This window comes from Nymphalis io, chromosome 4 (assembly GCF_905147045.1).
Source record: "Nymphalis io chromosome 4, ilAglIoxx1.1, whole genome shotgun sequence".
Taxonomy (NCBI): Eukaryota; Metazoa; Arthropoda; class Insecta; order Lepidoptera; family Nymphalidae; genus Nymphalis; species Nymphalis io.
In genome coordinates, this window is record NC_065891.1 from 11835321 (window position 1) to 11862867 (window position 27547).

General features: G+C 31.3%; 1 protein-coding gene across 1 annotated transcript in view; it reads left to right on the top strand.

The window, feature by feature from the left end:
- The window catches only part of LOC126768129 (nose resistant to fluoxetine protein 6), a 48945-nt gene extending 24162 nt beyond the window's left edge, over positions 1-24783 (top strand). The window contains exons 3-12 of the mRNA XM_050486046.1: positions 358-551; positions 4265-4529; positions 8422-8582; positions 11858-12026; positions 18392-18585; positions 21564-21693; positions 22190-22379; positions 22803-22945; positions 23150-23246; positions 24620-24783. Coding sequence (XP_050342003.1) covers positions 358-551; positions 4265-4529; positions 8422-8582; positions 11858-12026; positions 18392-18585; positions 21564-21693; positions 22190-22379; positions 22803-22945; positions 23150-23246; positions 24620-24651 — 1575 coding nt within the window. The 3' untranslated portion in view covers positions 24652-24783. The remainder of the gene's footprint in view (positions 1-357; positions 552-4264; positions 4530-8421; positions 8583-11857; positions 12027-18391; positions 18586-21563; positions 21694-22189; positions 22380-22802; positions 22946-23149; positions 23247-24619) is intronic.
- The last annotated feature ends 2764 nt before the right edge of the window (positions 24784-27547 follow it).

Here is a 27547-nt window from a genome sequence, read left to right on the forward strand (position 1 = left end):
ATAAAGGCCGCAGACCCGGAGGTCCTGGGTTCGATTCCCAGGTCGGGCCAATAAAAAGTTATTGGGTTTTTCTATCAGAAAATTCTCAGTCCGGAGTCTGGAAGTTGGAAATGTGTACACTCCCGTGCCTCGGAAAGCACGTAAAGCGGTTGGTTCTGCGCCTGAACTCTTTCCGGTCGTGTCGGACTGCCGTCCCATCGGATTATGAGAGTTAGGGAATAGAGAGTGCACATGTGTTTGCACACACTTGTGCACCATAATACCTCCTGCGTAGTTGGCTAATCTCTCTTGAGATTGGGCGCCGTGGGCAAAATCGGTCTGGAAGACATTACTTAATATTCTTTTTTTTTGTTTAAGATGGGCCATCGACTTCCAAGATATTCAAGTATACTATGGGGTGTTTGTATCCCAAGTTCATGTAGCAGCTTCGACCTAGAAGACGAACTGTCCCACAAGCTTTCAGACCTCGGTATATCTGTGAAGGTACATAATACAATGTGCTCTGTAAAGAATTTCAAGCGACCGTATTCATTTGGAAAAACAATGACAATGTAAGTATGTAGTAAAAAATAAAACATTTTGCTTTATACTTTCTACCAAAAAAAAAAAATTAGACAAAGGTGCTGTGTTGTCTTTGTATGTATATTATTACATATAACTATAATTAAAGTAATATAAAAATATAAACATGGTAGCTATTATAAAATTAACTGCATGTTGTTACCCAATACTTACCAAAATATTATTTGAACTTGAGAAACAGGTAATAAAAATGTCTTATTTGAATAATTGTAGCAAAATTTACGAACTGTGCATCCCGTACAGAATAATAGCACATAATACTAAGCATCACTCATACATTATTAATAACATTCTATTAAAAATATATGACCTTAATGACATTAATTATTCCGTTCTTAAATCTGACACGTCGAAACACAATCAATATAAACCTATATAAGTAATAATAATAATGTTCTCCAGACCGATTTCGGCCACGGTGGCCATTCTCGAGAGAGATTAGCCAACTACGCAGGAGATATTATAGTACGCAAGTGTGTGCGCAAATACAGGTGTACTCTCTATTCCCTAACTCTCATGATCCGATGGGACGGCAATCCGACACGACCGGAAAGAGTTCGCAGGACCAACGGCTTTACGTGCTTTACGAGGCACGGGAGTGTACACACTTCCAACTTCCAGGCTCCGCTGTGCTACTGAGGATTTTCTGATAGAAAAACCTAATAACTTTTTAATGGCCCGACCTGGGAATTGAACCCAGGACCTCCGGGTCTGCAGCCTTACATCAAGCCACTAGACCAACGAGGCAATAAACCTATATAAGTAAAAAAACGTAATAAAATCAAATATTAGTTCATTTGCTGCATACGACGTGCTGGGTGCTCCATAATCAGAAATGTGCTGGTCTTGGTGTTGAACTTATTGAAAGTATCTTTGATACTTGAACAGTACAGAGTATTAATAAAAATAAAGTCTCAAATTTATAAGTTGACGAGTAGACTCAGCTTTGAACCTACGAAATACAATTGTTTATTGAAATGACTCATCTTGTGTATATTATTTATTGTAACTTGGCACATCACAATAAACGATGGCATTTTAATTTGGGGTAATACAGTCGATAGATGATCTTTATGATAAAAAACGAAATATGATTAAAAACGAAAATCAACTGTCACTTTACCCCTCTTACTACTCCATCCCCCAAGTATCGTAGCGTAATATAGTAAATATATGATAATCTATAACATATCTGAAAAAATAGGATAAATATCCTGCATATGATGCTAATATATATGTTTCAAGACTGTTTTAAAATAGCGATATGAAGAAATTAAAAAAAATCTTGAGCTTCATAATATTAGTAGGTGTAACTATAAGCTGTTAATAAAAATATATAATGTTACATAAGACGTTGCTCTAAAAAAATGTAAATATTAAGCATCTTCTTACCTTTGTTAAACCACTCTGGCAGTTAGTAAATTTTATTTGTGTGACTGCCAAACGATTCCAGAAAATTAAGAATAAAACATTCAATTGTAAAACAGAAAATAAATAACGAAGGCATTTTAAACATAATCAATTCACATAGGAACAAACGTAAAAGGTTATTTATTAAGCGTTCATGGCGCACCAAAATTATAGTTTAACAAATAGAATTTGCTTAGTAAAAATATCTTTAAAAATATATCTCAATACGCATGAATAATCTATTGAAAATAACTTTATGACTTCCGGCAAATAATTATCGCTTATTTATGTGCATATATTATTTGATGCCCTTATTTAGGCGATGAACATGTTTTGATAAATATATACGTAAATCAGAAAATCTCATTTGTGGAAAACATAAAATTTTCGTATATTGCTTACAATATCAAAACAAAATACCTAATGTAGTTATTGTAATTAATTAGAGACGCTACTTATAATAAATTGATTAAACACTTTAACTTATAAATATAATCTTCAACAGCTTCCTAGCAGTGCATCTGCAAGAACTTGCTGCATTAGTCCCGCAAAACAACCGACTCGTTGTGATATACTATTTTGATACGTGTATTCTTGAAATGTTATAATTATTACGTTCAATGTCACATATCACTTTCTGACATTTCACGACCGGTTTCATTTGCGGTGAGTTTCGAGTTTGTTTTGCAGAATAATTCTACTAAACAATAAAATCGAGGGTTGAGAAAAAAAATATATTTATTTGTTAAGGTTACAGCGTTCATATTTCTTTCATTATTATTTTAATATTTCTTTCATTATATTAATTAATTAATAATTAATTTGGTTAATATTTCTTTCATTATTATTTTAGATGCTTAGTGTTATTTTTGCATGTCGTGGTTACCTTTAAGTATGGCAACTTTTACCCTTAGACCTATTAATTTGTAAACTTTTAATTTGTAATTAATATCGTATTTTATAAATAAATAAAAAAAAATAAAAAAAATATCATGTTGGTGATCCTAAATAAATAAAGAAATATTATTAAACATTTATAGATATACATATAGTGTATGATATGGTGTATAAAGAGCGTATTAAAAATATATAAAAATTACAGATTACAGACATAAACAACATTGAAAAAAGTCATCGTCTTTTATTCAAATATATATAAATTAACTTATAATTTATAAAAATAAAGATTTTAAAAAAGAAATAAAAGATACATACGAACAAATGTAAACATAAACCAAAATTTTTAATTTTAATTATTTCCCATGCCATTTCGCTTGTACCTCAACAAAATATCGGAAAATATATAAATTGTGTTTGAATATAATAAATAATATGTTGAAATGACTATACTACTATATTAACATATATGATGTGTAGACATTTTAAGCATACAAAGAGTAGCGCGTAAATTTTGCTACAACAGATTTGATCTTTAAATGAGTGATCTCATCACTCTTCGACTCAAAAAATGTTGTTACCGAGTTCATGTTGTCATCATGTCGTGATTCATAATATTTATTTATTTTGTATAAATAACTTAAAAATATTGATAGGCAATATACTTCGTTACGTCCGGTTAAAGCTTCAAAAGACACTATTATTGAGACTTTACTTGGTAATAGGGCTAACCTACCAATAACCAATTACAGGCACAAAAGACAACTTATTAGTTCCCAACTGCCTCTCGATTTCTTAAAATGTTTCCATTGTATACTGAATACCCATATGCCAAATATACAAAACCAAGTGCAGTCATTGCAATATATATAGATTTTACCTTTCGTTATTATTCTTTTAGTTTTTGTATAATGGCTCTGCTTTTTTTCTATTTTGTGTCTGTAATACCTGGGTCCTAAATAAATCTGATTTTATTCTTATTCTTTCATGGCTCGGTTCTGTTTCTCGGACCTACACCTGAGACGTATAAACATAAAAAACTATCTATTTGAACATATACTACTAATTATGTAAAAAAGTTAATAAAAAATAAACAAAACACCAATAGAAATGAAACTTATTAATAACAAAAAAAAGTTTATTGGTAAATACCACGTGAAACGGATATTTCTTTAACGGCAATTTTTTTTACTTCGTTATTTTAATGAGGTTATTACGATTGGTCATATAGTATCAATAGAGCCCAAAGATAAAGGCGCGACGTGATTAAAATTTATTTCATTAAACATACGACGCAAGCAACCGCTTAATAAGTATTTAAATGATTCACAACTTCTTAAATATTTATAACTACATTGTTAACATTTTGTTTCAGAACATTTTTCCTGTCCATAATCCTTTTGTTAAGTTTGGGAACAATGCTCGACGACGGAAAGGAAGACGGAACGAACTTTGAGAAGTTACTTAATGCGTTTTCTCTAAAACGTAATTTAAGAAAAGTTTTTGACTTGTCGGATTCACCGACGAGAGTCAAAGGAGTGGATGCATTCAGAGGGATAAATGCATTTGCGTTGCTTCTTGCTCACAAGTCTATGGCGATGGCTCACAGCCCTTATGTTAATAAGACGAGCTATTCCGAGGTATGTGTGAACATTCTTTACCTTCTTATAACATCCTTTTTTTCGAGCATCTATTTAATGCTTGCGGAAATTCTTTTGAAATTCTATACACTTTGAATGCTGTACAGTTAAATCTAGTCAGGTAAATTTCAATCATTTGAATGCAAGAAATAAAAGCCTGTTTTAAAATATTGTTTAAATTTTATAGCTTACTATTTTTGCCCGCGTCTTCGGGTTTGTTATGTTCTTACTCTATATCCTTTTTTGTGCCTCTGACAACGTATATGCAATATTTCACGATGATCGGTTCAGAAGTCAAGACGTGAAAGCATAACAAACAAACAAACTAACTTTCGCAGTTTACAATTTTATTAAGAATGTGACATATACTATTTAGTCTTTATCACTTATATATAAATATAATAATAAGTTTCATCAAAGAAGCCCACGTAATGTCAAGATTGTGATCTATCGTTCGATAAGTGAGCGTTATCGATTCCGCATCGCTTCGGCTTCGCTTTACGACTTATACGACTATAAGTGTGCTAGAGAAGCCGAGATGGCCTAGTGGTAAGAACGCGTGAATCTTAAGCGATGATCGTGGGTTCAAACCCGGGCAAGCACCACTGAATTTTCATATGCTTAATTTGTGTTTATAATTCATCTCGTGCTTGACAGTGAAGGAAAACATCGTGAGGAAACCTGCATGTGTCTAATTTCATTGAAATTCTGCCACATGTGTATTCTACCAACCCGCATTGGAGCAGCATGAAATAAGCTCCAAACCTTCTCCTTAAAAGGGAGAGGAGGCCTTAGCCCAGGAGTGGGACATTAACAGGCTGTTATTGTAAGTGTGCTAGATCTCTTACCAAATATTTGTATTCACTACCAATAGACAGCACTCTCCGAGGCACGTTAAGGTGATCCCCAAGGACGACACCGATCAAAACAAATCTGCAAAACCATAACAAATAAATGTTATCAGAAATGGAATTCCTGACCATGAAAATTAAAAACAGGTTCCTTGCTACTACGCTAGACGATCACAAAATTTCGATTCGTTACAGTTTAACGGAAGTACATAGAAGGTTAATTGTGACTCTGTAGCCACAATTTGCGGAAACTACGCCAGATCTGCATCTCATACATGCATTAATTAGATAATTTTATTAGTAAATATCCATAAAAAAACTACGTATAATAATTGTATATTTACTTACAATACTTTTTACTTTGTTCGAATTTGAAGCATGATTGACGCAATCTTTTAACAGGCACAAGAAACTTGACTTCTATGGGTACTAAGAGTTAGTGGAGAATTGAAAAAGTATGGAATTGCTCATTCCTCTTACAATACCATTGACACTCATACTACAAACAGATATTGATCAGTAGGAGGAGATAACCACTGACCCCGAGTCCTATTTGCCTTTTACGTAACTAAAATATAAAAATTAATTCTATATTTTATTTTAATTAAACTTATATTTTAATGATGAAAGTTTACATGGTATTCACTGGACTTACGCAAAAATTACTAATCTGATTGACATAGAATTTTAACATAGTTGCCCATAGTTTTAGGATTGTTACAAGTTGTATAATTATTTTATAGGCATGTTTTTCGTATTTTATCGGATAGCTTTCGCCCGCGACTACTCGCCTGATAGAGAAAAGTTGGACAGATGCTCGATATAAAAACTAGCCTATATCTTTCCTTGGGGTTTAAACTTATTTCATACTACATACATGGAAATTTCATTAAAATCGAGACAGAGGCTCATCTGTGTAAACGTAAGAGACAAACAAAGTTACTTTTGCAATTATAATATTAGTAGATGATTAATTTATAGGCTTTGAAAAAAATCATGTAATTCATGTATCTGTCTGTCTCTTGCCTCTAATAAAATTGTTTAATAAGAAAAGAAAAAATAACCTTACCGGTTCCTCTCGATAGAAACCACATTCCAATCCGATATTAGGTTTACATAAAATTAATAATAAAATGACGATTTAAGTTTGATTTAAATGGTAAGAGCCTACTTCTGCTTCTAAGCCTTGATTGTTTTTGTTAATAAATTCTTCATCTATCTATTATAAATGAAGAAGTGACGGGAATATGTCTTTACCACTTACACTTAAGTATTAATTTAAAGTTTTTGCTTTGATTTTTAATGGGTGACCTCTGATAGTTCTGATGGTCATTGCTTTTATACGAAGCAACCTTCATACATACATTGATATACACATGTTATATGATATATACATATATACATGTTAAAGAATATTAAATGTTCGGGTTTAGTTGTGATAATTGACCATTATTATATTTTACTAAACTATGATCTATATTCGATGTGAAACTTCTGTTGGCGCGCCTTCGGAGTAAAAACAAAACGTATTCCGTGACGGCAAACGTCATGACGCTCTCTTATGCCGTCATGCCTTCTCTCTACCGCCAACCCGGAGTAGGTTTGCGGTTATTTGTGCATAACACTTATACTATATACTTCCTTGCTATATTACTATATTACTACTAAAAACAGTAACAGTAACAGCCTGTTAATGTCCCACTGCTGGGCTAAGGACTCCTCTCTCTTTTGAGGAGAAGGTTTGGAGCTTATTCCACCACGCTGCTCCAATGCGGGTTGGTAGAATACACATGTGGCTTAACTTCAATGAAATTAGACACATGCAGGTTTCCTCACGATGTTTTCCTTCACTGTCAAGCACGAGATGAATTATAAACACAAATTAAGCACATGAAAATTCAGTGGTGCTTGCCCGGGTTTGAACCCACGATCATCGGTTAAGATTCACGCGTTCTAACCACTAGGCCTGCTCTGCTTTTTTTTATTACTACTAATATGAAAATATATTTATTTTATGATAGAGACTCAAGTTTTTTTTTTATTTTACTCCTATATTATTGGTTTCCTTTAATTATAAATTATTTCAATATCTATCAATATTGATGTTTCACGTCAATCTACCACCTACCGCTACGGGACGGCCCCAAGAAGGGATAGAGACAACATATAATATAAATAAACAAAGAAGCATAAAAATAGTAATTTTTGATACGCACAAAACGATAATTTTATAGCAGTGCAAGATAAATTATACTAAAGCATAGTCCTATATATATATATATATATATATATATATATATATATATATATATATATATATATATATATATATATATATATCCTATATATATCTTATATACTTCGGAATACATCAAATTGAATTATTTCATAAATATTTTTTTTTATTATATATCCATAAATAAACTATCAAGACTACTACATCCGCATCAATCAAGGGCTTTGTTATTATATTGCTCTGTTTCTTCTATTGAAATTTAATTAGAGCCTAATGACTTATTCCGGTCACGACCTCTATTCACGATAGCAACTACGCAGGAGTTATTATAGTCCACAAGTACACAGGCATAGGCACATAGGCACTCTAATCCCACACCCTCATAATCCATTGAGAGTACAATCCGAAACGACAGAATAGAGTTAAGGCCAAGTCCAACCGATTTATCTACTGTCCGCGGCATGACCTCACAATAACAGAACCTCGGGATCTGAAACCATACAACCCCACCACTAGACTAATTTTGAAGTCATTTTTTTAAAGTAGGTAGGGATTAGAATAAATAAGCCACTTGATGGTAAGTTATCATCACTATTTTTAACCATTCCTCACATAGCCAATGCGCCACCAACCTTGAGAACTAAGGTGTTATGTCCCATGTGCCTGAGAATTTTTTTGACGAGTGGGTGGTACCTACCCAAAAGGGCTTGGACAAAGCCCTACCACCAAGTAATACTTAATAATTACTCTGTTTCAGCTTAATATATCACTGTACTGTTTTAACTCCAACACTTTCTTTAATCAGGTATTTGGAATGCCTTGGGCCGTGATCGGACGGTCGGCGATCATCTATACGGACAGTTTTTTGTATCTCAGTGGATTTCTAAACGCACATAATCTTCTTCAAGACTTGGAAAAGAAAGGAACTATAAACTTTAAGGATAGACTGCTGGCCAGGTGGTTCAGGTATGTTTTTCTTTCATAATTATAGTAACTGATTATAAAATCCCACTGCTGGGCTAAGGCCTCTTCTCCGCCACACTACTCCAATACGGATTCGTAAAAACACGTAGCAGATTTAATAGAATATTTGCGTCTTGGTAATATTTTATGACAAACTAAACAAAAAAGGTTTTTAGGCAAATTGTTTTAATTAAAGTAATAAAGCGTTACAGTGATAAGGGCTTAAATATTTCACATTCATTACGGTTTTTAATTTAAAAAATATAATAAACACGTGCGTACTAATGCGATGATTCAGAAACACATTAACGATTTATTAATTAAAAATGTATTAGGTTTTTTTCTTAATCAAATTTAAAGGGTCAAATAATTTGTGAATCACAAGAATTTGATGATGAGATATGATGAGTTTCCTCACGACGTTTTTCTTTACCGAGCACGAGATTAATTGTAAACACAAATAACGTTTTGTCAATAACACAGATTTATTTATAAATGTGTAGCCAATTTTGAAATTGAAAAGTAAAAGTAACAGCCACTGAGCCATCTTGCTTAAGCAAAGTTGTTAGACGATTGCGGAAGCGATACAACGAAATTAATTAAAATATATTACAAGATCAAAGTTAAATTCAGAACAAATTTAAATTCAGAACCGTTCAAATTATTTATGCTATATTTTGTTTCGTCAATTTTTAAATTGAGCTTGCTGTATATTCTGTATGAAAAATTATATTTTCATTTAATAATGCAATACAGTCATTTGTTAGGAATAACTAATGTAAGAACATAACTGAAAAAATTTATTGTAATATATGCCTTCGAATAATTGTTTTGGGCCTTCCAATAACAATAATATATTAATGCATGACCTTTAAAACTTAGTGAAACTATTTATTAAATTAAAATATACGTATCGTAAACCTAAGCAAATAACGACATACAAAATTCAACTTGCCTTTGCGTTGCTTACGAAAGCATACGTACTTCATTTCACGAACTAGATACTTTCAATAACTAGTACGCATAAAAATACATGACAATACGCTTCTGTTAGTTCTAAGGTCGTGTGTACAGAAAACCATTGACACAACAATAAGAATATTATTAATAAAACTTTTCGAAATTTTCAATTTTTATGCTTTTTATAAAATTTTGTTGAAGAAAAATAAAACACCTCTCGATACTTCAATCAACTAAACTTGAAATTAATTTTAATATTATTATAAAATAAAAATAACAAATTTTTAAAACAGAGAACAAATGAAGTACGCTATCATACGCTACATTTATATATCATATTACATAAATGAATAAGCATTGTAGTAGTCTTTGTATACTTATATCATTGATGATTCATGAAGTATATTGTACAGTACATTATATAATATTACATACGACCTTTTGAAATGACAGTAACAAAGATACCTTATCAAACAATACGAAATTATACTCGAAAATTAAGCAACTAAAAATGTATTTTGTGTGTAACAACGACATCTATAATTTACCCCAATTTACGCATCGATTAAAATTTTAAATACATCCAATATCAATTAAATTTAGACAAGACCATGTTTAAACATGGTATATGTTAAAAAAATGTTATCTTTTTTAGAAGATATTATATTAAATATAATAATTAGTTTCAATACTAAATAATGTATATATTATAATGGACAAGAATTTTAAACATATTGCTAAAAATATTACTTAAGCTCATTATTAAATTAAATTCTTGTGATTCACAAATTATTTGACCCTTTAAATTTGATTAAGAAAAAAACCTAATACATTTTTAATTAATAAATCGTTAATGTGTTTCTGAATCATCGCATTAGTACGCACGTGTTTATTATATTTTTTAAATTAAAAACCGTAATGAATGTGAAATATTTAAGCCCTTATCACTGTAACGCTTTATTACTTTAATTAAAACAATTTGCCTAAAAACCTTTTTTGTTTAGTTTGTCATAAAATATTACCAAGACGCAAATATTCTAGAAAAAAACTAGCTTAAACTCTCAAGAACATTTATTATATTTAAAAAATTGATTTAATAAAAAACCTCGAATTGGTCTTTTTAGAAATAGAAACCAAATCATACAAATTACTTTCAGAAATCCGAATAACACATTTAACAAATCACAAGTCGCCCCAATAATCAATTTACTTCACCCTGCTTTCCACCAACAAAATGGCGGTTTTAAATTAGTACGCGTATTTAAAAAAAAACGTATAAACTTTAAACGTAAACGTAGTTGGGATTAAGGAATCTTCCAACTATACATTATTTCGCCAAAATATTAATAATATACAAAATTGTATTAAAAATGAAAGAAGCGATATGCGACATTGACTATAATTACCATATCATTCAACGGTCACAAGTATCAAAATGGCGTATCACCATAACATTTTACGAATGATATACAAATCTGAGTTTTTAGAAAATAACACTGTTGCTATAAATAAATATTTGATAACTGGATGCTTTTTTTTAACAATAGGACATTTACAAGCTTGGTTTAAAAAAGAGTTTAAATATAATATAAATAGATACATAATTACGCAAGTCGTTATAAATAACAAAACGAGACCATATAAATCTTAGGATACAGTAATAAAATTAAATCGAATGATCGTATTTATTATCTATAAAACTTACTAACTACACGTCAAACGTTACAGATAATATATTTACCAACTTGTTTTTTTTTACCGTTTTTTTCACATTCGACTAATAGTCAATTTATAAAATGATAAATTTATTTCTTTTCCGCTCAAAAGTTTAAATATACGTTAATTTTTAACTATAAATAAAATTACAATACGACGGAAAACACATTTTTTTTAAATTAACCGATATTGACTTTAGATTGATGCATCTTCGTTTATTATTTTTAAATAATAAAAATATGTGTATTTTTTTAAATTCTTTATTTAAAATAATGGAACATTTTTATTCCGTTCTGAAAGCCTATAAGTAACTAATGCGTGTCTGCGTATATAAGGCAACACATATCTAAGTGCTATCAATTTAAAGAATTCCTTATTTTAAGTATGTTTCATGGGTTTTGAAAAATAAATAAATAGTACCTTTTTATTTTAATTAAGTATATATATAACACAACAGCTCTCATTAACTTCATTACTCATTTTTATCTACATTCCAAATAACTACTAAATATACCTGTGTTAAAAACATGCTTACAAATATAATAATAATGTTAAATTACTATTTACAACGATGGCTTAAACATATAATATTTGACTCACAGACTCTTCCCAATGTTCCTGAGTCTAATGTTATTCTGCACATACATTCTGCCCGACATAAACAACGGGCCCCAGTGGAACCTCGTGGTTGAAGAGCACAGTCGAGTTTGCGAAAAAAACATGTGGAAAAGTTTTCTATTCATACATAATTACTTCGGATTCGAGGAGATGGTATGTTCTTAGTTTTAATCTTATGACTATATTGAATATGAATAATATTGTGGACTGATAATTTAAATCTGCCTTACGATTGTTCGGCGCTGACTGTTTAGAGATTTTATCCCACTGTTGGGCAGCCTTTTAAGGAAAAAGATGAAGATTATGTGGAATAAACTCCAATGGCTGTCGCAATGATTGCTTTCAATGGAGGTTTCCTTATTATGTTTTCCTCTGCCAACGAACTCAAGATGAATTATAAACACAAGAAAATTTAATCATACTCCAAATTTGAACCCGTGACTTATGTTCAAATTCACGTGTTCTACGGGTTAACCACAACCACTTAATTATTTCTGCTTGTAAATAAATGTATAAATCTTTCGGTATATAATACTTTCAAATGAATCTCTGTTCAAACATATCGAACAATAGCTTCAAACAATTAATAATTCAGTTCCCATGAGCGTTATATAACCGACACTGTGTCACCCACTTAATAAATATGTGTTGCGACGCGATCACTTTTTGCTGAACGCTGAGTTTTTGGAAAGCATTGTGTGGGTGTCAACGCGACCCAATTATGAGTGTGAGATGAATATGAACTTACTTTGCACCGATATAGCGCAGTGAATACATGGATACCCGTTCGGTTCAAATCCTAAAGCAACGATGAGTATTTTAAATGCAAAGATTTTTTATATTAAGATGTATGCCCAGTTACAAAGTCATCGGAAAATGGGTACTGATTGTCGATAGGAGTCAGGAACAGAACTAATATGTCATTTGTGTCATGCAGACATAGTATGAAATTCTGATTTACAAGCAATTTATTATATACAATATATAATGTTACCAAGTTTAAGTTTTATTAACTTCCTTCGAGTAATTTCTGTGATGGTGAATTTTTTAATTGATATCAGGATTGGATGTTAATGAAAGAAAATGCAAAAATGTCGTGGTTTATTATTTGAAATTAACAATACATTTTGTTGTAATAGAATGGCAACCATAAAATTTAATATATATTTGAAGTTGAAGCTTAAAAACTGCTTGCACGTACTTTCGGGACGATTCGATACTTCGATTGAATTTAAAAAAAAAATTTACTTTTATATGATTAAAATTTCCTATTTCCTTTCATTGATAATTTCCTATTAAATTATCTTCTAATAATGAAACGAGTAAAAACTATTGAGTTGGTCATAACTACGTGACAATTAAAAACCAATTAAAATATATTTAACTTTTTCTATGACCTGGATATAGAAATAAATATAGTCAGACTGATATAAACGCGAAAGTAACTGTCTGTCTGATTGTTTGTTACCTTGTTACTAACTGTTGAATCTAACTTAATAAAATTTGACATTAAGGTGGCATGCATGGCACATAAGAGATCTAAAAATATAAATGATATAAGCATAGTCGCAGGAAACAGCTCACAAAAAAAGCTAGAGCTTTTAAAGGGTTGTTAAGAAATATATAATTATTTGGTTTTTATTCTGTGATGATGTACATGATGATGGTGTCCTCCAGACTGATTTCGGCCACGGCGGCTAATCTCAAGAGAGGTTAGCCAACTAAGCAGGACATATTATAGTGCACAAGTGTGTGCCGCAAACACAGATGCACCCTGGGAATAGTCCCTCACTCTCATAATCTGACGGGACGACAATCCGACACGACCGAAAAGAGTCAAGGAGAAGGACCACAGGTTAAACGTGCTTTCTGAGGCACGGAAGTGTACACACTTCCAACTTCCAAGACTCCGGGTCAATAATGAGAATCTTTGACAGAAAAATCCAATAACATTACCGGCCCGGCCTGATATCTAGCAACTAGGCCAATGAGCCAGTATAAGATATACGGTGAAGGTACGAAACTGTACTTATTCGTAGATGGACCTATCGACAGTGTTAATAATAAATATGAAATTTCCTTCATTGGATTACGATAAAAGTGGCCATTATATTACAAATGGAAATTCTATTTAAACTCCTGTTTAATTTATTTAGTTAATTACGCAGATCCTATTAACATATTAAAATAGACTTAATTATATACAAACAGATTAAAAATTAAAATATTCTCATCGTACAAATAATACAAATGAAGAAAAATGATATTCTAATTTATTAGCAACCTGCTTCTCTAAGCGTCCACTAATATATACATAATATAGTATATTATGTAATTATATATATGTAAGAAATTCTGGTTCTATCATAAATTTAAACAGAGTTCCGTCAGTAAAATTTATTCCAGTCGATCCTGTCACTACAAAGTTCACTATCGCAATAACAATCTTTAATACAATTGAGCATCTATTTTTATTGATAAAGGAATCAATAAAACAACTGATAATATTTTAATGTTAATATAAAATATAGAAATTATAAAGACTAATTGTTTTTTATTAATTAGGATTAAATAATAATCTATGAAACACTTTAATCATTTCAATACTTATTTACAATAAATAAGATTGTTATATTCGCACTATAATACATATATTATATTGCTCCTCTCTTCTTAAATAAAAGACCACACAAATAAATAAAATTGAGTGTATGTGTGTGATTTCAAAATAACTGCCTCTTTACAAGTTAATATGGCTATTTGCGAGTTACCAAAACCGAATCAATCGTTTTTTTTCTCTCTTTCTGTTTGTCTAATCTTTGAAATGGTTTAAAATTAAAAAACCGCCTTCCGCCTTCGTTTCATCTTAAATAAAAGGCATAATGCTAATTTTACTGTGCCACAATGCATGGTGAATCTCCTCTGGAGGAGAAGGCTTGGAGCTTATTCCACAACGCTGCTCTAACCGCTGGGTTATACTGAGTGAACTCATGTTATATATATTGTATGATTTTCTTGTTTATTTTTTTTCGGATGCATTAATTTATGTAGATTGTTATTTTCTGCGAAAAAGTCAACTCTGGTATAATTATAGCTTTTAAAAGCCTTAGCATATTTTACGACGAGTAATTTTTTTTGGTTGCTGTTGCTATAATTAACGTATATCTTTTCTTATTCTTAGGTGAAATATAATTAAAAAAAATATATACCCATAAACAGTCACGTACTTAAAAAATATACTCAAAAGTCACCACCAACTATAAACATTTCTTTTTATTATATAATACATTAAGCATTCATACATATTAAATGCAGAAATTTATCGCCTAGGTTAGGTTATTATCAAGTGTTATGGTACATTGAATTGTATATCTCTCGTCGTTTGTACATAAAAAGTATGTACAAACGACGCCACAGTTGCTATATAACATCTGTATAAAATTAACCCAATGTGACCTTAAAAAGCTCAAGACAACAGTAAAATATTGATTTTTTTCACTGTATTTACCTTAACCCAAAAAACAGATGTGTGTCAGCACGAGTTTTTTAATATTTGCTAACACGTAACATTCAATTTATTTAATATATTTTGTTTTAATGTTTGACAACTTAGTACTTAATTTTTACCGTATTGCTGACCTAAAGTTTGTTGCTAAAAATAAGGTACTAAGTTTTCTCTGTTTTATTTGCACAGTTTTTGCATTAACTGTCGGATATTTATGGTTCTTTCATTAGGATAAACTACATACATATGTGTATATTGTATACTTATCAACTTACAGACTGCTGCTTATTTCCACACTGATATTTTGCCCATTTATCCCAATGGGTTGATACATCAATAAAACTCATTTATAACTGTAAAATAAAAATTGTGGTTACGTTTTTCTCAACAATTAAATATTATACTCGTACGTCAATAAAGTAGAATTAAGCTAAATCTTCCAAACGGGTCAGCTGTTTTTAAGCAATAAGGAAATATTTAATATACATAGAAAGAAAAACAACACGAATCGAATACATTATTTATTTTTTATACTTTATAAATCTTGTTTGTTATAAAGAAAATGTATGAGATGGCCTAGTGATTAGAACACGTGAATCTTAACCGATGATCGCGGGTTGAAACCCGGGCAAGCACCACTGAATTTTCATATGCTTAATTTGTGTTTATAGTTCATCTCATGCTTGACGGTGAAGGAAAGCATCGTGAGGAAACCTGCATGTGTCTAACTTTGCTAAAATTATGCCACCTTTGTATTTCACCAACCCGCATTGGAGCGTGGTGGAATAAACTCCAAACCTTCTCCTCAAAAAAGGAGAAGATGCCTTATCCCAGCAGTGGGATATTCACAGACTGTTACTTACTAATAAAGAAAAATTACAGTATTGCACTTAATCTTGACACTGACAGGGAGTGTACAAAAAAGGGCAAACCATTTCGAATATTTCACAGGGTCAAACCTAAACCCTGACCCTAAATATTTCACTTCATATTATTTCAGTTTATTTATCGTCTTTGGGGAAAGTCCCCAATTTAATAAAGGCGTGAGGAAATCTTTCGGTACATATTAATCATTCAACGCGATATATTATTTAAACAGAAAACGTATCGTATGACGTTACAGACAGTGCTTTTAGTAATCATAATAATAATAAATAGTCTGTGCGATTGCGTTTTTTTTTTACTTATTCGATAGATAGATAGATAAAAATCTAAATTCAATACACATCGCTGCTAACGTCAACGCTATCAAATAAATAAATAAACTCTCAATAGGCGCACTGAAAAATACATATATTGGGTTAACAATTCCCGCTGAAGATAAAAGAAGTATATAAATTTACAAACTAAACACTTATTTATGTAATTACTATATATTATAATTACAACATTTTTCCGAGTTACTTTCGGCTTATTTGCAAATATATAATCTACAGTTTTAATGTAATTTGTCCCAATTAGCTAGAATTTAGAAAGCTGAAATTTGGAATATAGGTTTATTTTGTGTATGCTAATAACTGTTGAATTGTGGAAATTTGAACTTTAAGGGGGGGGAGAGTAGTTTAGGATGGGGAGCTTTTTTCGTAAAATAGATAGGCGGCTTATACATGTCAATATTTAATATTAGCTTAATATTTCTCACAGCGATATCTCTGAATACCACTTAACATCAGGTGGCCCAACAGTCAACCTACGTCCTTTAATTAAAAAAATGAAAAGTGTTTGTTCCGCGAGTTTAAAGATTGAATATGTCACATGTAAATCAAATAAAAATAAATTACTTTTCAAGTCATGACTGCATCGAGTTGTGGCAACGATGCGTTGTCTTATCTGTTGAATAGCAATTAATTTTTTCAGGGCACAGCATGAACTTGCCAATAGAACAGCGTGCTAATTTTCTTTTTTAGTTCAAGGTTTTTTTTAATTTATTTTACTTGTTACTGGTTATTGTTACTAAACATAGTAGAACGTGTAACTCTATAAAGGCTGCGACTCAGAAGGTTGTGGTTTTGGTTTAATAATCTACTTAACTCACGTGTCACTTTAGAATGATATATTTACACTTAATCTTCAGTAAAAACCCAAAGTATATATAATTCTTGGTTTGATGATTTTTTGTGTGTATTATTTATATTGACGAATCACCTTTAAGAATTGCCGCAGTGACCGAAATCGGTCAGGAGGACACCATCATCAGAGAAAAGATATAATTATTGCTAACTTGTTTAATTAGCTGTCGAACCTTTTATTTAAAAATCGTTACACATTTTTTTTAATAACCCAGAAAAAAATGTTAGAGTTGTTTATCTTTTACTCCTACTTTCATTTACTTTCTTGGTTGAAATGTAAAAAACATGACAATTACGATGGAAAAATACTAGCATAATTTCCCCGTGAATCCTAATACTCTGGGCGAAAATCGACTACTAAGACGCGTATTTACACGTTTTAGAAATATTTTTCTGTATGACTCCAAGGTCAAAATATTTCAACTGCAAGGTTGAATTTATCAATAGGCTTCATAATCCCAGGTGGTCTCCCAGGTAGTAAAATTTATGAAGTGGCAGGACTTGGCTGGAGAGCTTTTATTTTAGCAGTGCTTTCTATGAACCCACGTCACACGTCAACGTTGTAAAAGCCAACAGCGCCTCGTAAAAAAAATCTTTGAGTTTTTCGTACTTATACCTTTCATTAAGCAAGAAAATCTGCAATCTAAGAGAGCTGATGTATCAAATCCAAAACTGCTACAAACGGAACAAAGATATGATTTGGAAATAGAGACTAATATTTGGGCCATTTATTCGTTTCAGTATTTTCCGCTATGTATCGCCATATTCTCTTGCAATCATGTAATTTTGGAGAGAATACAATATAAGGGTATATTATTCAAAAAAATACTGCTGGATTTCAGGCCTATTTGGGTTCTACTAATCATTTTTTCTACTTAATATTTACATTTTTAGCGTACTAAATAAATACATAGTGAGAAAATAATAGTGTTTTTTATTTTCAGTGCTTAACTCATACCCACCAAATAGGAATGGACATGCAATTGTACGTGGCGACACTACCTCTGATGTTTGTGCTCTGGAAGTTTAAAAAAATTGGCCTGACGCTCATCGTTGGTATAGCAGCAGCTTCCACTGTGTTAAGATATCTAGCTATTCATTGGTATGACATCAGCATGTTCGTGTATTATGGAATATCGTGAGTATTACAATTTATTATTAGAACATAAAAAGAATCTCAATTTTGTCAACATAGTTGTCAATCTGTATAAGTATTTAAACAAAATTCTTTTTTTTTTGCTCCTTGGATTTCATTGATTAGTAAATTATATCTAAATACAATGCAATCACTACAAACTAAATAAACAATACAAATTAATAAGTAACAAACTACCCAGTGTCCCTATACGGGGCTTAGGCCTTTCCTTTCTTATCGGTGGTATTTAAAAAAGCCTAAACTCTAGTTCTTCTTCTCCTTAAAAGGAGAGAAGTCGTAAATCGATACGAACCAGTTTTGTATACGATTTTTTAAAATTGAAGGGTACTTGCCTGACTTTTATACTTAACTATACTATTGAATTAATGGCAAGTGCCTGTAACAATATTGATTAAGTATATACATATACGATCAAAGTACCTGAAAACTACACTACGTACCCATTACAAAATCGTTAATTTCGAATTCGCGACTCATTCTGTTCAAGCTGTAATTCCTTACTAATATTATAAATGCGAAAATGAATTTGTTTATTTCTAACTCACGACTTAATTCCTCAACCGATCATAATGAAATCTTCATACACGTTATCCCCCTCCTCACACGCAAGCGAAACCGCGGGTGGCAACTAAATTATTATATTTTTATTCAAGTTATACTGAAAATCAATAAATATTATATAACATCGTGTTATGCGGGTTTAAATTCATAATACTTTGATGCCGGTACGTACTAATATACATAATTACAGGTTTTGTTCTCACGCCTTAGCCTTAATATGAGGAATACAATCGCCGAAGTAACCTTGTAACGTCTATAGGAAGGGACTCCCACCATCGATCATTTGATTATTTTTCACACAATTTGACAATTTTTTTTGACAATTTTTCTGATGCACATCCTCAAAAAGAGTGGACGCCTTAGCCCAGAAAAAGGACATTTATAGGCTTTTACTTTTTACTTTTACTTCAGTTTGAAGGCTGAGTGAGCTAGTGTAAGAGATAATTTATTTCTTAGTGAACCAATGTCTACTAGCAGTGGTGATCACTTACCGTCTATTGGCCCAATTGTTTGTTTGACTAACTATTTCAATTTGATAAAAAGGCCCGTATTATTATTCACGTAGTTTTTTTTTTTGTATTGTAATCTCTACAGACCTGTTGTCCATGACCTTGGTGTATCTTTCTATTAGTATTTGGTAGATTGATGTGTCAGCGTGTATAACTAACATAGTAGGATGACTCAGATCACAATGGCTGTAATATAAGTTGTCGCCATAATGCAAGACCCTTGCATAACCAATGTTTTTGTTTCGTTGATGTACAAGTATCTTAAAGTGCAATTCCTTGTTGTCTCGTCATTGTTTCTGTCTGCCGTAAATAAAAATATTCAAATCACTCAACATACAAATCAACCCAAAATATAGAATGCATTTTAAAATTCCTTAGTCTTTCAAAGGTTAAAATTTGATCATAAATTAGATGCAATATCTGAAATATTTATCTTGCCGTTTTGACATTAAAATCATACACGTTATGATCATAAATATTTCGTTTAAAAAACATACTAAACATCACTGATACGATATTGTCTGTGTTTTACCATTTTATTATCTTCACCTTGTAATATTTTAATTATATACATACACTGTTTACTATAATTGAATAAAAAAACTTACTTACTCAAATAACTTTGACATATTTCGCACAGTAATAAAATCATAATGATTTTTACACTTTTCGATTTGTATTAATTATAATATCTTATTTTACCGATGAGCTTACATTAATGACGTAACTTGTATTTTGTATCGTTCTTATCTTATCCTTTATGTGAAAGACGACCAAAGTCATTGAATGAAATATACAGATGCAATAAGCTTTGCACATTTAACTTTCCATTAACGTCGAAATTAATTCATGATACAATTAATACAACAAAAAATATAATTATATATTTGGCCACGGCAATTCTTACAAGAGAAGACCCCCAGGTCTTTATCCCTTTTTTTAAATTGACGGAACGACAATACTATATCATCATAAAGAAATTAAGTGCAGCGACAAAAGCTAAGGCTTCGGTGTCGTAAGCAACACTGCTAAGTCCGGACTGCTGTTGGGAATTTCTTGTCACCCGACCTTTGATTTCAATGTACTATAATATCGAGGCAGATGTTATTTAATATTATAAACGATAGAAACATTAAAAGTTGTATATAGATGTTTTAGAAGCTATTTTGTATGTCTGACATCATTCGGAAACATATTCAGTGTTACCATATAAAATGTCATAGATATTATGGAGTGAAACTTCATAATATCTATGACGAATTTCTAACCGAAGCAAGTAACACGTACCATGTGTAATATAAATGTTTAATTGTCGTCAATATATGTAAATTTATATGTTACTTTTATTGAGAATTCATTACATAATATGTTAATATTTATTATTCTTAAATATTAGCATTAGCATAAAATAATCCTGCATATTACATCATTAAAATTATATTTTATAAACGTGTGACACTCCTTGTTAAAGGTACGAAATAATAAATGAAAAAATTAAATGAAACATCACATTAAATTTAAAAAAATGATAATAGCAGTCTTTTTGTGTTGTGTAGTAAAGGTAAATTTACCACTACTGGGCTAAGGCCTCCACTTATTCCACCATTCGGCTCCAATGCGGCAGATTTTCAGATGCAGGCTTTTCCATACGATCACCGAGATGAATTATAAATGCAAATTAAACGCATGAAAATTTAGTGCTTGCCCGAGTTTGAACTTACAATTTTCAATTACGAATCACATGGTCTAAGCCACTGAGCAATCTCAGTTCATCTTGTATTAATCTTTTATTATAAAATGGATAAATATAAATATAGAATAAATTTATAATAATTATGAAAAACCAATTTACGTTATTGGGACTAAAAGAAAACACATCTTTATTTTCAGTGTTCAAAAACTTCTCGACGCAGCGAGATATTCATACATTTTGCCAACCCACCGCGCAACGATTTACCTCATCGGCGTTAGTATGGCCTATTTCATAAAATCCAAGAAATTGAATATAAAACTCAGTGATGTAAGTATAACTGGTTTTGCAATATACTTTTGGTTTCAATTTCACTCGTGGCATCGTATTTTTTAGAAAGTGGCATTATTAAGAATATTTTAGAAATAAATAAATCCAAGTCAAGTGCAGATAATTTTTTGTTTAATCTCTTTGTTATTTTGCGTTATTTAAATACATATAGATCAGACCAATATTGGCCACGGCAGCCATTGATTGATTCTCAAGAGAGAATAGCCAACGTGCAGGACCTATTGTAGTGCAAAAGTTTGTACACTAACATAAGTGCACAACTATTCCCTCACTCTCATAAACTAAGATTCAACACGCCTGAGTAAATGGTTTACACTGCTAATTTCCAATATCTCGGCGGCTATTGCCATTTTCTTGACAGAAACTCAATGACTTTTTATAGGACCCAGGTTGAACCCAAGACCTCTGAATCTACAGCCTAAAATAGTATTAGTTCTTAATATTAAAGCAATGTTATTATTATCTTTTTTTTTAGAATCAAGCAAGATTTGTATGGGCTCTTTGTTTCGCGCTGGCCGCGTACACGATAGCAAGCCCCTACCAAATGGGACTGGAGGGTTACAAATATGAACATTACCCCGCTGCGATGTTCGCGGCAGTCACGCCAATCCTATGGGGCTTGTTCATGTGCGTCGCTCACTGGTGCATTTGTAATGATTACACCGGTAAGTTACGTGGTATATTTCTTTGTTTATTTTACTTAATAAACACGAATACTGTATTTTTGGTTATTATTATATTCAACAACGCTTAATAAAAATGTTTTCACTAGAGATTTAATATACTAGACTGCAGTTCTGTGGTTTGCAAATGTACTTTTTTTTTTGTACTTTTTTATTATTCAGCAAAGTGATCTAAAGTGAAGTGAAGCCGTGTTATTTTACTATTTTTATTTCTTAGTGGTACCCAGATACTACCCACTCATCACTATTTATAAAATATTTATTTTTGGTTGATATTTGTTATATCGTCAATGTTTATGGGCGTAGGTGGCCACTTACCATCAGGTGACCCTTGTGCCAGTCTGCCTACCTATTTTATCAAAAAGAAAACTTTCTAATAAACAAATAAAATATTGACTTTTTCAGGTTCAGGAAATGCGTTTGTTGAATCGCGAATATTCAAGTTTTTCAACAAAATAGCATACGCTGTTTACTTGACCCAGTTCCCGATATTCTTCTACAATGTCGGCATCCAAAGACATTCTGAATACTATACCCCAATGCTTCTTGTAAGTATATTTAATAACAAACTTACACCTTCCTTTTTATTGGTAAACTTGTTGTTATATTTACAAGCACAATTTTTATTTGCGACACATTCGCTTCCTTTTTTTGTTAAACGTTGCAAGTATATATGTAGCCTGCCTGCCTATTACACTACTACCTAAAACAACCTTAATACTCTAATTTTTTAATCTTTTCCTTTTCCTTAGATCCACATACCAGAAATGATAGTCATATTGGTGGTATCAATTTTGACGACGGTGGCAATTGAGATGCCTTTTAACCAAGTGTATAGGATATATTTCGGTAAGTTTATAATAATTTATTTCTCAGGAAAGAAGTCAAAGCGGCATACAGTGTTGTACAGTAACAGCCTGTGAATGTCCCATTGCTGGACTAAGGCCTACTCTCATTTTTGAGGAGAAGGTTTGGAGCTTATTCCACCACGCTGCTCCGATGCGAGTTGGTAAAATATGCATATGGCAGAATTTCAGTGAAATTAGACACATGCAGGTTTCCTCACGATTTTTTTTTCACCGTCAAACGCGAGATGAATTATAAACACAAATTATGCACATGAAAATCAGTGCTGCTTGCCCGGGTTTGGAACCACGATCCTTGGTTAAGATTTCCGCGTTCTAACCACTGGGCCACCCAATGCGTCATAATAAACATTAAATAAACCATTAATATTTAATGGAACCATGCGATTCATACATATCATTTATATTCTATCGACATTAAAACGATTCAATACAAATACAAAGAACGAAATAAATACTTTTATATAAAATATATCAATAATTGTTCGAATGTTTTTTTTTAAATTGTATTTTTATATTTTCTCTTTTGTAATGCTACGTAACAATGTGGTTTTACTAAGAGAAAATTCAAAGTAATTCCATGCGGACTAAGCATAAACCACAACAATACAAAATATTTCAAGTATATGTCTGTGTGTATACAATAAAAATGTAAACGCACACTTTTACATTAAACATACTTTAGGATTTAACCTTAAAAAAACAGAAGCAGGATATTTTTAGTCTCAAACACTTGACATATATACTTTTTCGTTAATCTAGCAAATCAATCAATCCTTTAATTTAGTAGTATTTTCTTTTTATTAGTCTGTTAATTCACGCTTAGCAGATAAGTCTGTTGATTTTAATTTTATAAATAATAGATTACAAGAGTAATCAAATAATACATTATGAATTTTACATTCGAATCAATCAATGTGTGTGTATCACTTAAACATCCAGTAACAATAGAGTGTAGTATACCAAATATAACACACATACAAGAATATAAAAAAACTGCTGATTTTTAAAAACTTTTGTGTGACTTTCAAACTTATTACAAACAAAATTATGCGGCTTTGTGGGTCCTGTTTTGCCTGCTTACGCTGTTATTATGTTATTTTCAAAATTTGTCTCCGACAAAATAATAAGAATAATTATGCAATGTTTTTGTTATCTTTTATATAATTTTACAAGAACACTGTTTTTTCGTTTTTCTGGTTCAGCACACATATATGACTTAGATATTACCTAATACTAATAATTACAATGTGTGTCGGAAAATGAAAAATATTATAATAATATAATATTAGAATATCTGCTTTTACATAAACAATTAAAAACATAGTGATGGTTGATTTATAATTTCTGTTCCAGGAAAGTCACAGACAAAATTAAAGGACAAATAAGGACAAGAAAACCATGACTGTATTATAATAGCAACATTAAGCCAAACATCACGTAATTAGTTTGTAATTTTTGTCTATTTTTGTACTGTAATATAGTTGTTATATGATAGAAATATTTTTAAGAATAATTAAAGGATAAATAAAATTAAATGTTTTAATTTGTCCGGAAATCCTTTAAAGCCTAAAAAATATTTTAGTATCAAATATATATTACATATCTTTGGCAGTTAAAGTGGATATAAATAATTAAATGGAATATATTTGGGTATTATAAATAAAAATATATCGATCAAAAACTGTATAGTGCCTAATATAGTAACCTATTAACAAATCATATGGAATATATAAATGTTTGGTTTGTATCTACTAGGATCAAATGGTATCATGAAAAGAAAACAGTCATCTTAATTTACCAAAAACTCAGGTGCGTAGCTACTGTCGTATCGGTCGTGTCAAGGATATGGTGCCCCCTAGCTACAGGCGCCTCGAACTCATGTAAGCAAAAATTCGTAAAATATTAATCAAAATCTCACTCGAACTCTATTTCTGCGTACAAATTTTCCGGAAAAATATGAAAATATTATACACATTTGAAACATCCATTTGAATAGCTAGTTTAACTCGTTGACGGTCAAGGCGCTAAATATGCGTGGCTGGGGTTTTGCTTATTGGCCACCGGAGGTGTCTTAAATATGTTAATCTTATACAAGGATGTCATTTCTTACTCCATTGGTAAATTTTTTCAGCGCTTCATATATAACAGAAAAAAATAGCGAAAAACGAAAAAAAATAAAACAGAAACCAAAGTATCGCAGTTCGCTTTACTAAATTTTGATACAGGGCCCATCATGGGCAAGCTATGCCCCTGCTAAAACTCTGTTTCAGTAGACACTATGCCTTCAAATAGTATGTGTAGATCTACCATACCATCATGATTGAGAATCAAATAAAACAGCTTGTTCGATTAAAATATAAATTTATAAATAAAACAGAATTATAGTAAAAAAAATATTTACTATCAAAAAACACAAAATTGCATCAAAGAATCAACTGTTCTTACTAATATTTTACGTTCATTATAAAAACATTTAGTTCCACTATCATTAATTCAAAAACTCTAACTTCAAAAAATAATTCGATAAATATATAAAAATATTTTTCAAATATGAATACAAAATAGGACTTTACATTATACATAAAATATAATAAATATATTTGTTTTCTTATTAAATTATTCGAGATCAAAACATTCAGTTTCAACAATCAACTTAGTTGTAGGTGATGTGGGTGTAATATTGGATGGTATCGAAATAGACGAATCCGTTTTACTAATATTACGATCTTATAAATGAGAAATATTTACATATTTTGCCATAACTGTTACGAAAACATATTTAATAAAAGTAAACTATTATGAGACTTTTAACTACTAATAGTTTCCCTTAATTCCGTAAATATTTATATTTCTTGAAAAAACATATATTGGCGTGCCTTTAGGGTAAGACTGACTTCGTGACAGCAAACGATGTCTCACATCTGCCGGACGTCCCGTAACGGTCACTGTTTCTCACCTTCATAATGCCTTTAATTTACATGCCTTATCCAGTTTCTAGGCTAGACAGCTTAGCAGCTTAGTCGTTACAAAAGACAGCGTTACAATCGCATTTATAATAATAGTATACATAAATAATACACTTTCCGTAACAGCCTGTGAATGTCCCACTGCTGGGCTAAAGGCCTCCTCTCCTCTATTTGAGGAGAAGGTTTGGAGCTTATTCCACCACGCTGCTCCAATGCGGGTTGGTGGAATACACATGTGGCAGAATTTCAGTGAAATTAGACACATGCAGGTTTCCTCACGATGTTTTCCTTCACCGTAAAGCACGAGATGAATTATAATCACAAATTAAGCACATGAAAATTCAGTGGTGCTTGCCCGGGCTTGAACCCACGATCATCGGTTAAGATTCACGCGTTCTTACCACTGGGCCATCTCGGCTCATAATAATACACTTTAATGTACACCAAATAGATACAGTAGTCTTACCGGATTACGAATGATGGAATAGATTCATCTTTGTTATACAATTAGATAATTCGTAATTTTCTGCCAAAATTCGTTTGAAAACACATTATGCTTTACATATCAGAAATACGTAGGACTAATCAATAATTATGTTCTACAACAAAGAATACAATGGCTAATTAACCACCTCAGATAATCGGATTAGTCAATTGGTACAATATCACATATATGTAAACAGAACTTGGAGATTAAAACTGGTTGTCTGGGCCCTGTTGACAAATTGTTTCTGTCTCATATCAGAGAAATAATGTTAGAGACCAGGACCGAAGCAAAAAATTCTATAGCAAACAAACGGATTCGTGCTCTCAAAACGTCCACTTCCAAAATAGTCCATAAACATGTAACACTCCGTCTCATTGCCTACACTAGTGAAGACGATCGTAATTTGTATAGAAGTTTATTATTAAGTAGGATTTGTTGTATTTACATTCATTAAAGACTTCAAGGTAAATAACAATTATGTAAGTAAATGTACAATACGCCACATCACCCAATATATAAACCTAATGCATTACAAAAATATTTATTTGAACACATACAAAATAAGTAATACATCACTCCTTCTTAAACATTAAAATTAAAATGTTTAGCTTTGTAAATACCAAATTCTTTTTCATTCTATTTATTATATCCAGCTTATGAAAACACCATGCCTTCATGCCAGGCTATTGTCATGCCAACAAAGAAATCTTCAAATAATGTCTGAACAATTTAGGGCAAAAACGTTGAATTACTCGTTTAACATTCTTTTTTTAAAGATTTTAACATAGCTTTTTATTATACGCAAATCATATGGCTCATAAAGCACAA